A 14,486-nucleotide genomic window follows, 5' to 3' on the forward strand; every position below is an offset into this window, starting at 1 on the left:
TTATCTTTTTTTTTATATAGTGTCTATTTGGTTGCTTCTTAGAGTTATAATAATCACATTTAATAAAGAAATTACTATTTCATTAGGAGAGGGCCTAAATCCAACCCTTTCTATATTAAGTTCACACCCGTTGCATTTATTGGACAACAATGCCCTTATTTATTTAAGTTTTTTGATGATTCATATAGTTTCAAGAAACAAACATTAATAGATCACAAAGGGAAAAAATAAACACATCATAAATAAAAATGTTTCAAATATTTTATAATTGCTTAAGAATAAAACTTTCAATTTAAAATTAATTTAACAATCTAGATTTTCAATTACTATTAAGCATGTAAATACAAATTTTATTAATAAATTAAGCATGTAGCAATACCTAGATATGCATTTCAATTTCACAAAATTAAAATCTAAACAGTTTTCAAAGTAGAATATTCAATGATAATGACTTCTTATGCTAATATCTGCCATTTGATTATGTGTAAGTTTAAAAAAAAAGTTTAATAATGTAAAGGTGGTAGGCTATAAAAGGAAAGAGAAAAAAAATTAGAGCAAGTTCAAGAAACATAAATTTTGGGATGAAATAAATAAGGGAAGGAATTTCAATGTAGAATTAACATAAAGATTAGGGTATGGAATTTTTTCTTTGGAAATATATTACTAACGATAATCTAAATACTAGAAAAAGTTTTGTCTTAACAAAAGCTAAGGACATGATCGTCTAATAAATGTATAGGGTGTGCATTTAGTCTGAAGAAGTGTAAATTTGGTTTCTCCTTTTCTTTAGTTACTGTTTAAGAGTTACACTAACTAATCGTGTATACTAACATTGAGGTGAGAGCAGATCCTCTGTCCAATATTTTGTGTCCAATTTCCTGTCCAATGTGAAACTACGTAGTTTCACTTGTTATATCTGCTGATGTGGCAACTAAAAATAGGTGGCTGTTTAGCTGCCTTATACTTCTTTTTCTTTCTTCTTTTTTGGGTTTCTTTTGTTTTCACAACTTTGTTACAATTTCCATCTTTTTTAAATATTCTTTTGTATTTGAAATCTTTAATACTTTGTTTTAAAAAAATGAGAATTATAACAAAGTTATGTAAACAAAGGAAACCCAAAAAAGAAGAAAGAAAAAGAAGGATAAGGCAGCCAAACAGTCACCTATTTTTAGTTGCCACATCAGCAGATATAATAAGTGAAGCTACGTAGTTTCACATTGGACAAGAAATTGGACACAAAATATTGGACAAAGGATCTGCTCCCGACATTGAGGTGATCTTGATCCCATATATAACTGTAAGGAAACTAATAGTTGGATTGTTAGAAGACATTTTTGCAAAGAGAAATTAAAGTAAATTTTTTAATTGATATTTAAAGGTTATATGAAATATTAATTATGTACTAAAATTAATTTTTCTATTAATTTTATATCATATGCTAATATAAGGAAACTAAGAGTTTGATTGCTATATGACAATCTTGCAAAGAGAAATCAAAGAAAATTCCTTAGTTGATTTTTTAAAAACGATAATAATAAACATGTTGGGCAAGGGATGAAGTGAAAATTTTTAATTTTAAAAATTAAGGTTGCATATATAATAAGTTTTAGAAAAATCTAGGGGCCCTATATAAATTTTTTAAAGCTTTACAATCGCACCCACGCACCCCCTCCCTCCCTCCCTCTCCAATCCCAGCCCCTTTCCGTATAAAGAAAAAGTACTAGCACCAACAATTGCAAGCTTTAAAGGGACTCAATACTATAGCATACTTATTAAATGGGATCATGCGTGTCATTTGGAATTCTATGGTTTCTTGATCTTCATTAGAGGGATGATGTATAGCAGTATGGGGTGTATCCTTCGTCAAGAATAGAGAATATGTAAGCTCAGAAGTGACGATTTTCATTTGCCAAAATCAAATTCAATTAGGTTTAATATTTGCTTATCCAATTGTTGTGTCATCCAAATATTTGGTAAAATTTTCAAATAAACATATGATCGTGACCAAGAAAAGTAGATGGTCCAAATAACTTCTAAATTGATTGATCCAAAAAAGGTCTAGCTGATCAAGCATATTCAATTTTTACACCTCTGCAGACCTACAATTGCTTGCAAGTGAAATCGTCGAAGCATCTTTTTGCACCTCTGCTATATTCAAGCCCTGCCAAAAGAAACAATCCGTGAGACAATATCTCAGGAAGAAAGATAGAAATAGAGGTAAAAACAGGCAATGAACCATTTATGATGGTGGAGTTAAACAGCGAAGAACGATTTCAAACCATTGCTAAACAAGATGCTTTGCAAATCTCACGTCTCGTTCAACAATCATTACTCTCAAGCAGATAGTAATAATAGAATGCTACATGAAAATGGACAACAAACATCAAATTATCTGATAAAAACTTACATGTCTATTAATATATAATATAATCGGGTTTCTTCCTTTTCTTGCCCTTTCACTTATCTAAATAATGTAAGCTACCGTCATTTGCCCCTACACTTACGTAATTAATCTAAACTACTGCAAAAGGCAAAGTCCTAAAGAGAGTATAAAGTTCTCCTTAGATTCATATCCTAAAATAAACACATGATTTTACAATTAACACATGATTTCACAATTAACACATGATTTCACAATTCTATGCTTAAACAAATACACGATGATTTGACAATTGAGATACCACAATATCATCTCTATTACTATATAATATAATAATGATTTTTCCTTTTTTTATGATTTCTAATATACTCTCTTACCGCTTCACTTATCTAAATAATGTAAGCTACCGTCATTTGTCCCTATACTTACCTAATTACTCTAAACCACTGCAGAAGGCAAAGTCCTAAAGTGGGTATAATGTTCTTCTTAGATTCCTATCTCAAAACAAACAAATGATTTCACAATTTTATGCTTAAACAAATACATAATTCGACAATTCAGATGCCACAATATCATCATTCGTTTTCAATAAAAGAAGCAAATGAGTTATCTTTATTTTTTGTAATTTTTTTCAGCATTTTACAAGCGGCAAACAAGCAAGAAGACAAGAAGAATAACTCTCTTATTTTCAGGTTTTTTAATTCCGAGCTCGATTTTCTATCATCACATAATTCTTGACTCTTTTACTCTTTACCTCATTGGCTTTAAAGCCTATAGATTAAAATCACATCGTTTAGTGTAATTTACTTGGCCTCTTTTAGTATTAACATGAAGAGATTTATTTTCCCCCCAAAGATTGCATGATTAAAGGTTGAAACATGAAGTTTCCTTTGTGATACAATTGGAGGATATGAGTTGAGAGCACTAGTCCCTAAAAATCTTCAAAATTCCAAATTCATACTACAAGTCTTCAATTCATGCAATTTCTCATCTGCCAAATAATGCACAGTAGCCACAATCCCATTCAAACTACAATTCTTCAATTTTTGCCAATTTAATCTACACATCAAAAGTCACAACTAACATAAACCATATAATAAGGAACGCTTCTCCTACCACTATTCAATTATAAGACTTACTATAACTAATCTTAATTTCTAGCTATCTATTTGTGCCTCTATTTCTCTCAAGCAATTGAAAAGGAAATGCCTTCTTGAAGCAAAACTCTGTAACTACCAAATCTTGGAACACGACCAGTTTCGCACTGGGACCAATGGCTTCCCAAACATTTTTATTGTAAGCAATTTCCAATTTCCAAGTGCCTCAATTGTCTTGACGATCATGAATTTTTTTTTTCCTAATTTTATGCTTGAATATCATAACTCAATCATGTTAACTGAGTATTTAAAACTATAGCATTAAATTATTTTCGAATTTTCAGTTTTACAAGCAGAATTGGTAAAAAGAGGAACAGAGGTAATTCTGTGGTTTTCTTTTCCCTTTTCAGCCAGAGGAAATGATACAAAAGAAGGGAATAGAGGAAATTTCTTTGCTGTTTTAAGGGATCCACACATTGTGCAATAGGTCTAAGGTTATAACTATTCATATTTCCTACTCTCTGCCAATAATCTTTTCTTAAAGAACATATATACAGTGTAAAAGACAAGTAAACATCTTTTTTTAATCTAGGGAATTTTTGGAGATAATAATAACTCTTGGTTATCAGCGTCATTGGAGCTTTCTCCTAAATGAGAACATGGTCCATGGATTCCACAGGTCAATAATATAAATAATTAAATATTCTATTGTCAACTGCCACATCATATGTTATCTATAGCTTTTTTTAATATATTTTTTAAACATGTACTCAAGTGCCGTGTTTATTTGGTAGGTACATGTTTGTTTAGACATGTAATCGAGTGTCATGTTTATTAAAATATACTTTAATATATTTGTTTCTCCATTTTAACATGGGCCTTTGTAGTGATATTCCGAATGGATTTTTGACAAATCGTTAATTTTTGTACTTTATAACTATTTGAAAAAATTATTATATACCATTAATTCCCAAAGTGTGGAAGATTTAAAAATGTTACAAAATATTAGTGCTTAGTTTTGAAATATATCAACTAATATCGAGGTACACACTGGAATATAAAAAATTAAATGGAAATATTTTAAATCCTAAAATAAAAAAGAGTGGAAAAAGAATAGAAAATAATTCTAAATTTTAACCAAAACACAAAGTAAGTCTAAACTTTAACCATTATGTACTAAAAGTTTAGGAATAAATCTTATATATACTGATAGTATATACATTACCACTGTTGGATTTATGACATGTGTGCAAAAGCTGAGTTTCAAATTCAACTTTTGCATAGTTATCATTCATTCAACGCTGACAGTGTATACATTGTCAGTGTAGGAAAGATTAATCCAAAGTTATGTAGGTTTTATAATCTTTTTAGGGAATTTCGCCAATTCTGTCCCTAAACATTTTCAGTTAAACCAATTTCGTCCTTAATGAAATATTTTAACCAATTTAGTCCTTGAACTAGTTTTTTACTTCCAATGTAGGATTTTTCACTGCATTTTACTCAATTTGGATGGACCAACGGGGGTATAATTGTCACACTAGTTTAATCTTTTGCAATTAATTGACGAAACAAATTAGAGATGATTACAAAAAAGGGACGGGTTGCTCCCATACATTCCAGTTTTTCACCTCCGCCCTCTCTTTGCCCATCAGATTAATTGGCTGCCAATGCAGCATTCAAATGGTAAGACATTTTTATCAATTTGACAGAAAATCAGATTCAAGCAGCAATATTTTGCTCTAAGAAGTACCGCTTACAAATGAGAATTCGAAGCGGTGGCCATGACTTTGAGGGAAGCTCCTGCACTTCTAACGTCCCATTTTTCGTCCTTAACATGTCCAACTTTCGTTCAATCTCCATAGATATTAAAGGTCGAACCGCATGGGTTGGAGCTGGAGCAACCGTTGGGGAAGTATACAACAGCATTTATGAGGCGAATAGCACTCTGGGATTTCCAGCTGCCTACTGCCCTACTGTTGGCATTGGTGGGCACATCAGTGGCGGAGGCTATGGTCCATTGGTAAGGCAGTTTGGCCTGGCCGCGGACAATGTCATCGATGTTCGTGTCATCGATGCAAACGGAAGAGTTCTCGACAGATAGAGCATGGGTGAGGATCTCTTTTGGGCTATTAGAGGTGGAGGCGGAGCTAGTTTTGCTGTCATTCTTGGATACAAGTTGAAATTGGTTGAAATTCCCGACAAAGTTACTGCATTTTCCAACAACAGAACCTGGGAACAAAATGCAACTCAACTTCTGTACAAGTGGCAATAAATTGCCCCAAAGTTACCACTGAACCTTGTTATCACACCCCAAATTGTCAGTATCAATTCAAATCAAACAGGTAAGAGAACTGTACAAGTTACATTTGTGTCTGTTTTCCGTGGCAAAGTTGATGAACCAACAATTTCCTGAGTTGGGGTTGAAGAAAGAGGACTGCACCGAAATGCTATGGATCAAATATTTTGCTTATGCCAGCGGTCTACCAACTAGTAACATTAAAGAGTTCCTGACCAGCAGAGTCTCTTCAACTAAACTGTATTACAAGGCTAAATCCGATTTCGTCAAAGAGCCTATCCCTGAAAAAGGGATTGAAGAGATATGGAGAAAGCTTAATGAATTACCTCCCTTTGTGGGAATGCTAGAGTGGAATCATTTTGGAGGAAGGGTAATGGAAACAATTCCCGAATCATCTCTAATTTGTTTCGTCGGTTAATTGCAAAAGATTAAACCAGTGTGACAATTATACCCCCGTTGGTCCACGCAAATTGAATAAAATGCAGTGAAAAGTCCTACATTGGAAGTAAAAAACTAGTTCAAGAACTAAATTGGTTAAAATATTTCATTAAGGACGAAATTGGTTTAAGTGAAAATGTTTAGGACCAAATTGGTGAAATTCCCATCTTTTTATTCTAAATTTTTGTCTGCATTAATGTTGCTAGCTATTTGTGTTATATTTTAGAATAACCTTTCATGTCTACAAGTTTTCAGCTATCATAGTAGACAAACATATATTCTTGCATATGAAAAATTGAAGCATCCTTTTAAATATGATTTAAAAGTTTAACATACTACAAAATAATTGAATTATAGTAGGCATCTATAAAAGATTAAAGGGTAAAGTCCGAAAAAAGGGAGGTGGCGGAGTGGTTGAAGTGATGGTGTAGCAAGCAAAATCCATAGGTCCTGATTTTATGTTCCTATCAAACATTTTACTCGAATTGGGACTTGAACTTGGTAATGATAGATACATTATAAGCTTTTATGTAATTGGGGTTCTTTATGCTATTTGAGAAATTTTAATTTTGAAATCATATTTGTATGTACTATGTAGTGTTAGTGGTATTGATTAGTGGTGGAAATGATAGTATTAGTGGTGTTGATTACTGATTAGTGATGAAAATGGTGGTGGAGACGATGGCGATGGGTGGCCGAGATGGTGACTTTGTGTCTCGCAAATTTTACAATTGAAAAAAGGGGAAGAACAATCATAAGAATGAATTTGAAAAAAAAAATAAAAATACAAAGGGATAAAAAAAAAGGATTAAAGTGTTTTTTAAATCACAAGTAACCTGAAGGGCAATGGGTTAATTTACAAATCAATTTGAAACGCAATAAGGTATTATGAGTATTTTTTAATGATAGGGATTTTTCCTGAATTTCGACCATATTATAGGGTCTTTTTCTAGAATTTCCTCCAAAATTAAACTATGAATCACTTCGCATGAATACATTTTGAACTACAAACTTTCAAAGTAACAAGCTATTGAAAATATGAAAGTTTTCCACATACAAACAAAACTCTTATACGAGAACGAAAAAAAGGAAAAAGAAATAGGTTTCTCTTTTAAAAGGTCAATTTTTCTTTTGCTAATCTAAACTACTGGAAAGAGATTAATATTTATTGTATCATACATCTTTGTAATTTCACGTTAAACTTGATAATAACTCCTAATATCTAAAATATTAATTTTTGGATTTTCCAAATGTTCTTGGGATCAACAATAATATCGAATCATAGACAGCCATGTTTTCATTTAATCCCATTAAGGTAAGATGCTAGAGATATTTAATGACATCGCTCTAGAGAGGTTGTTCCAATTATAAAAATCAAATTCTTCCCATCTTTCTTAGCTTATTGATGGGATTGAGCAGTTGTATACGAGGATTGCACCTTTACAACTATGTAACTTATTAGACAAAAATGCTGAAGTTTGAAAAAATGATCAAACTTATAGCTAACTTTTTGTCTATTTACTACTGACCATCCATCTATATCTCCTGCAAGATTGTCATCCTGATTTTAGTTTGAGGCCCATTGAGTATTTCAATTGCCTAAAGATTCAAAATACTACTCGAATTTTTGCCCAAATATCTCTTGTGAGCTGTTTCAATTTTTTTTGCCTTTTATCTACATAAACTAGGCGGTCATTCTCATACTATTATTTAGTTATTTTAAGACAATATGTTCTTATGTGAGAGTTATTTATTGTGTAATGTATACGATAAGAATAGTTGGGTACAGTAGAATACCCATTTGGATATGAAAATTTTAGTGATCGAACCTTTATTCTTGAGAAGAACATAGTGTGTCCCTGAATCTCCATAAAGTATTTATGGACGAAACATGCAACGGATCTTCTGTCCCACATCCCATGCCACTCTCTATCCCACTTTTTATTATATTGCTATTTCTCCTACATACACATCATGTTTTAGTTCTTTTTTGTTTCCTTAAAATCCAATAACTATTAATTGAGTAAAAAATAAATACAGCAGCTTCAAAAAAGCAATATATAATAGAAAATTAAAAAATATAGCAGGAAATTCATAAAAAATATCGGCTCCGTTTGGATTAGTTGTTTTTTGGGTTGTTTTTAAAAAACAGCACTGTAGAACTTCGTTTTTGAAATACAAGTCCATTTGAATTAGTTATTTTTGGAGTTGTTTTTCAAAAACTATACAAAAAACTTTTATTATAGATTTTTTGGATTATTTTTAGAGGCATTTTTAAAACATATTTTTGAGTATTTTTATAATTTATAATTTATAATTTATAATTTTTATATTTATATACATTTATGCATTTATAATACATTTATAAATATTTATAAATAAATATATTTATATAAAAATATATAAATGTATTATATTATATATAATACATAATATAAATATATTTATAAATGTATAAATTATAAATGAATATTATATAAATGTATAAATTATAATTTTTATATTTTATATAAATATACATTTATGCATTTATAATACATTTATAAATATTTATAAATAAATATATTTATATATTTATACAATAATATATAAATGTATTATATTATATATAATACATAATATAAATATATTTATAAATGTACATGTATATTATTATAAATGTATAAATTATAAATGAATATTATATAAATGTATAAATTATAATTTTTATATTTTATATAAATATACATTTATGCATTTATAATACATTTATAAATATTTATAAATAAATATATTTATATATTTATACAATAATATATAAATGTATTATATTATATATAATACATAATATAAATATATTTATAAATGTACATGTATATTATTATAAATGTATAAATTATAAATGAATATTATATAAATGTATAAATTAATATATTATAAATATATATTATTATGTATATTAATATAAATGTATAAATGTATTATGTATAAATGTATTATATTATATATAATACGTAATATAAATGTATATTATAAATATACATTAATATATATATATATTATGTATACATGTACATTTATATAAATGTATAATATATATAATATATATTATATTATATTATATATAATTTATATAATATATAATATTTGTATAAATATCTAAAAATATTTTTTAAATAATATAAAATATTTATAATATGTATAAATAAATAAATAAATATAATGTAAATATTTAATATATAATATACATTAATATTAATTATAAATATTATAATATTATAAATATGATGTTTATATAATATTTCAATTTGTAATATTTATTGTATATTTAATTATATAAATATTTATATAATATATAACATATATAATTTTCAATTTGTATAATATACATAATATTGTATATATAATATAATATACATAATATACATTTATACATTATTACATATTATGTATATTATATATTATACTCCCTCCGTCCCATTGTTAATGTCATGTTTTCACTTTTTTGTTGTCCCAAAATAAGAGTCTCATGGCAAAAGTCAAACAACTTTCACTACTACTTTCCTTTTATACCCTTAGTAATAATGACAAGATTCCATCAACTAATAATAAACAATTACATATGGCCCACCACAACACATGCACACTCTCACCATTCTTGTGACTTTTTGCTTTTGGCTGGCTATTTTCGTGTGATAGACAAGGGGTAAAACTGGAAGAATATGAAAAGTACAGTCCACCATTTTACTGTGCATAAAAAGTGCTATTCCCGAAAAACGTCCCAAATTTTGGGACGGAGGGAGTACATAACATTATTATACATTATTATACACAATAATGTACATAATAATATTATACATTAATAATGTATATATTATAATATAATGTACATAATGTATTATGTATAAATATTTATACATTTATGTATACAATATTACATATTATGTATATTATATTATGTATAATATTAATGTATATAAATATTTATATAATATATAAATATATAGTTTTCAATTTGTATATTTCAATTGATATTAATATAATATATATAATATACATAATTGAAATATACATATGGAGTTTTTTTCTATATAATGTTTGGATATGGTATTTTTTGAGTTGTTTTGAAAATACACATTTACTGTAGCATTTGGAATGTGAAAAACAGTTTTTAAAAAACAGAGGCAAAAACAAGGAATCCAAACGGACTTAACGAAACAAAAAAGAACTAAAACATGATGTTCATGTAAGAGAAATAACAATATAATAAAAAGTGGCATAGAGAGTGGCACAGAATGTGTGACAGAAGACCCGTTGCGGACAAAACACATATTATATAGTTCAAAACATGAAAGTGCATTATCAAATAATTGTTTATGTGAAAAGAATAGCTTGTTTTGTGAAATGTGGTTCAACATAATTGGCCTGATTCATACTTGCTCAGAATTGTTTCGACGTTATTTCTATTTAAGATTATAATACATCTTTTATTAGGTTATTTTTTTTACTGCAAGAATAACTTTCTCCTTCTTTTAGTTGTAGATTTTTTCCATGGAAAAAAGGCGCTAAGAGTTATCTTGATAAAAAGTCAAAAGAGTACAAGTAATTAGCAAAGTCCAATTTTGGCCCAAAGACCCGGAAGGTTGCAGCCATTAAGGTAATCTGATTAAGATTAGCTTTATTTGGAAGTTTAGAATTTCGGTGTAGTAATGCAAACATAACACTATTTGCATTTACATACTCCTATTCAATTTTTTTTTTTTACTTTCTTTATTTCAAGAAGTTAATAGTTATCTGTGAATCATGCCTTAAAAGCTTTAGCAAGAAAAAATTTTAATCTTGTAAGGTTTTAAAAAAAAATTATAAAACATCAAACATTTTGAATGAAAGGTCAAAAGCATGATAATTAAAATCCAACTTTAGGGATACACATAAAAGAACAAAGTAGATGAAGAGATGAAAAGCTTTCAATGGTGTTTAAAGGATTTTAGTTTCTATTGAATATAGACACACCATGAATGCAACTGCATATATATTTGAATATACAATACGATTTCATGTAGTAGGTTTTTAAAAGTAAAGAAACATAATTTCATTTTAGATATGTTTAAAAATTAACATGTAGAAGAGAAATAATAAAGAAAATTATTTTAAAACAAGAATCTAGGAGTTAGAAAGATAAAGCAAATAGAAGTAGTATTAGGTCTTAAGGGTATTCATTAGGTTGTAAAGTTTCTATTGTATATCTAGGTGTTTTGATCATCCCATTTATCAGTTGAAATTCAAAACTACTATGCTTTGAAGTTTATTTTAAAGAAGAGTATAATGGAAGCAATCTTAAAAACACGTCTCTTCCTTCACATATTTTGGTTGTAAGTTGATAATAAAGATAGAAATCATAATATCAAAACTTGACTTAGTGGAATGGATACTTCTTTGCAGTTTTGGGCAATAATTGCTTTTCACAACATATCAATTTCTTCTGTTTTAGAAGAAGTCTTATGTTCATCCATTTCTATTTGTTCTTAGGCGATCACGTATTGAATAAGTTTTGAAGCTATATAATTTAATAATGGAACATATATTGTTATCTACTAACTAGCTTAATCCTTAGTTAAAATTTTGGTTAAAGTACAAAACCAAAAGGAAAAAAAATCACCCATAGATGTATATGCTTTTGTTCTAGAGCTTTCAAATACGATTATATAAGTTCTTACCAATGAATTTTCTATTAATTAACTTTTTGTACTACTAGAAAATGCAGGTAAGGCAAATAGGTTTATGCATTTATATAAAATTGAAAAAAAAAATTTCAACTAGCTAGCCTAATCTATTTTTTCTCCTTTAGGCAAAAAATCTCAACGGCCATTAAACTATTACTCACATAGACTTTTGACTATCGAACAATTTTTCGTCACAAATTAGTTACTAAACTAACTAATCAACAAAACAATGTCTATTTCCTAGATGTTGACTCTTAATCTACAACATAATCAAAACGTCTAGGGGTATTTTTGTCCACCACTCAACACTAATTATATTGGATGAATTCTGTAGTTGGTGAAAATACCACACAAGCTGATTTTGAAGAACTGCAAGAAATAGGAACTAATATATTTAGTACTATTTATCTAGAAAGAGGAAGGGTGCAACTGTTGCCATCAAGATAGTTAAAAGGAGTTGTTTTGCTAGAACTTAATGGAGCAACGACGTAGGGTCAAGTTAGTGGTGGAAAAAATACCCTGAGTGTTCTGATTATTTTATAGATTAAGAGCCAAAATCCACAAAATGGCCATAGTTGTACTGATTAGTTAGTTTAGTAGCTAATTTATGAAGAAAAATTGTTTGATGGTCAAAAATCGATGCGAACAATACTTTAATGGCCACTGATATTTTTTTTGCCTTTTTCCTTTTAACCTATATGTCCAAACAAAAATTGTGATTTATCAGATATAGGCAATCATGTTCTATACATTGATATTTGCATGCTTTCAATTATTAAATGGTTATCTAAAATGTATCAAAGTGATAACAAAGTTGTACAAAAGAAATTCTTTTTTTACATTAAAAAATGATTTTAAAGTTCACACGCTAAAGCACTTTTATGTAGGACTCGGTTGAATATTGTGCACATATTATTTTGACTGATTAGAAGCATTTCGTTTCATTTTTTTATAATAATACTTTTATTCTTTATCTTTAAAATTTCAAGCTTTTAGAGACTGTTGACTTGAGAAATATAATTCCATTGTGTAATTATACTTCTCGTAGATCTACAAGTAATGATTCCCGTGCTTCTTCGATTCAAATTTCTTGCATAAATATTTTGCTATATTTGTCTACTTCCATATATTTTTTTGACACGCAATGAAGAATCTTCGAAATTTGGATTATCAAAATTTAGAAATGAGTTCTTAACGACGATAGAATTATTACTTTTTCAAGTTTTTAAGTGAGTTAAACGTTGTTTAGGAAGCTTGTGACTATTTTGGGAATTAATTGGAGTTTTTGGATGTTTTGAAGTCACAAAATATTGTTCCTATGTTCTTATGATCAATCTTGATACTTGCCATCCCGATTGATCATTTGGCAGTTTATAGATTTCTTGAATCAAAATTGTTTTCTGATTTGAGTCCTTTTCACTATTGTAGATGTCTTGATGCAAACTTCTTACTATTTTAAAAAAACTAAAATTGTTTGTGATACATCAATTTGTTTCAAATTATTTGTCTCTTACGAGAGCCACTAAACAAATTCTATCCTTCGAAGCATATGCATTGTTGGTGGCCAATCATGTTGTCATTTAACATAGATTACTTGAAAGCAAAGTATCATAAAAATTAAAGCTAACAAACAAAGACAAATATTATAAAAGAAATGAAAAGATTAAAGATCATTCTAAAATAGATGCTGAGAAGGAAAAAAAAAAAGAATTGAATGAACAACTTGCCAATAAAGAAAAAAGGTAATTCGTAACTGGTTTGTGTGCCTCTACATAGTCATATGTTTATGAATATTCTATGATTAGACCTTGACGTATCTAAAACTGGGTGGTAAAACTCGTCATGGGTAAAAGTAAGACAAATATCAGTGCGCTAGTCAAGAAATATCTAAATGCTGAGAGCCATGAAAATAGTCCAATATGGGACACATGTATCCGTCAAACATCAAATGTATCCGTCAAACATCTCCGATAGATCGCGGGATACTTCTTCAATTGACTTCCTCTGTTTCAAAATAAAAAACAAATTATTAGTATAAAGCAAAATTTTACACCCGAAAGCATACACCAAAAGGAAATTTATACGAACCAGTTAACTGTCTGACAACGCTGGAAGGCCGTGGAAAGATTGCTGCAAAATGGATTCTCCGATGTTTTTATCATCATTTATATGCAAGCAGTTCTTAATATAATTGTATTGGGCCCAACCATCAGAACCATAGGCCTTATGGCCAACCCAGTCTGGATAATCATACACAACACTGTATATGCCTGTGTAAGATAAAAAGCACACATTGTTTAATTAAATCAAATTCCACGAGAAGTCCAAATAAACTAGGAAAAGTATTAAACAAACTTGGCCGATGAATCTGGTTTGCCCACTCTTTGGTTGACGGCAATTTTGAAGCTTTTGAATTGAAACCTTTCGCAATTGAGTTGTATGATCCGTCTGATCGAACGCTGATACTCGACACAATGGTCATGTAAAATCTTCGTTTATTCATGATGTATTTTGAAGGGAAAAATGGAGCTTTAGAAGGAAAAAGAAATAAAAAGGAAATTGGAGTGTGCCCA

At 28.8% G+C, this 14,486-nt stretch overlaps 2 protein-coding genes across 2 annotated transcripts; both read left to right on the forward strand.

Moving 5' to 3' along the window:
* The first annotated feature begins 5,236 nt into the window (after positions 1-5,236).
* On the forward strand, positions 5,237-5,578 carry LOC140015071 (berberine bridge enzyme-like 21). The gene has a single exon (XM_072066944.1). It carries the CDS (start codon positions 5,237-5,239, stop codon positions 5,576-5,578), a length of 342 nt encoding a protein of 113 aa, XP_071923045.1.
* Positions 5,579-5,581: 3 nt separating this feature from the next.
* On the forward strand, positions 5,582-6,191 carry LOC140015072 (monolignol oxidoreductase AtBBE-like 15). Its single transcript, XM_072066945.1, has 2 exons — positions 5,582-5,680; positions 5,868-6,191. The coding sequence occupies exons 1-2, from the start codon at positions 5,582-5,584 to the stop codon at positions 6,189-6,191; spliced, it is 423 nt and encodes a 140-aa protein (XP_071923046.1).
* The last annotated feature ends 8,295 nt before the right edge of the window (positions 6,192-14,486 follow it).

The sequence above is a fragment of the Coffea arabica genome, chromosome 10e, assembly GCF_036785885.1.
Source record: "Coffea arabica cultivar ET-39 chromosome 10e, Coffea Arabica ET-39 HiFi, whole genome shotgun sequence".
NCBI lineage: Eukaryota > Viridiplantae > Streptophyta > Magnoliopsida > Gentianales > Rubiaceae > Coffea > Coffea arabica.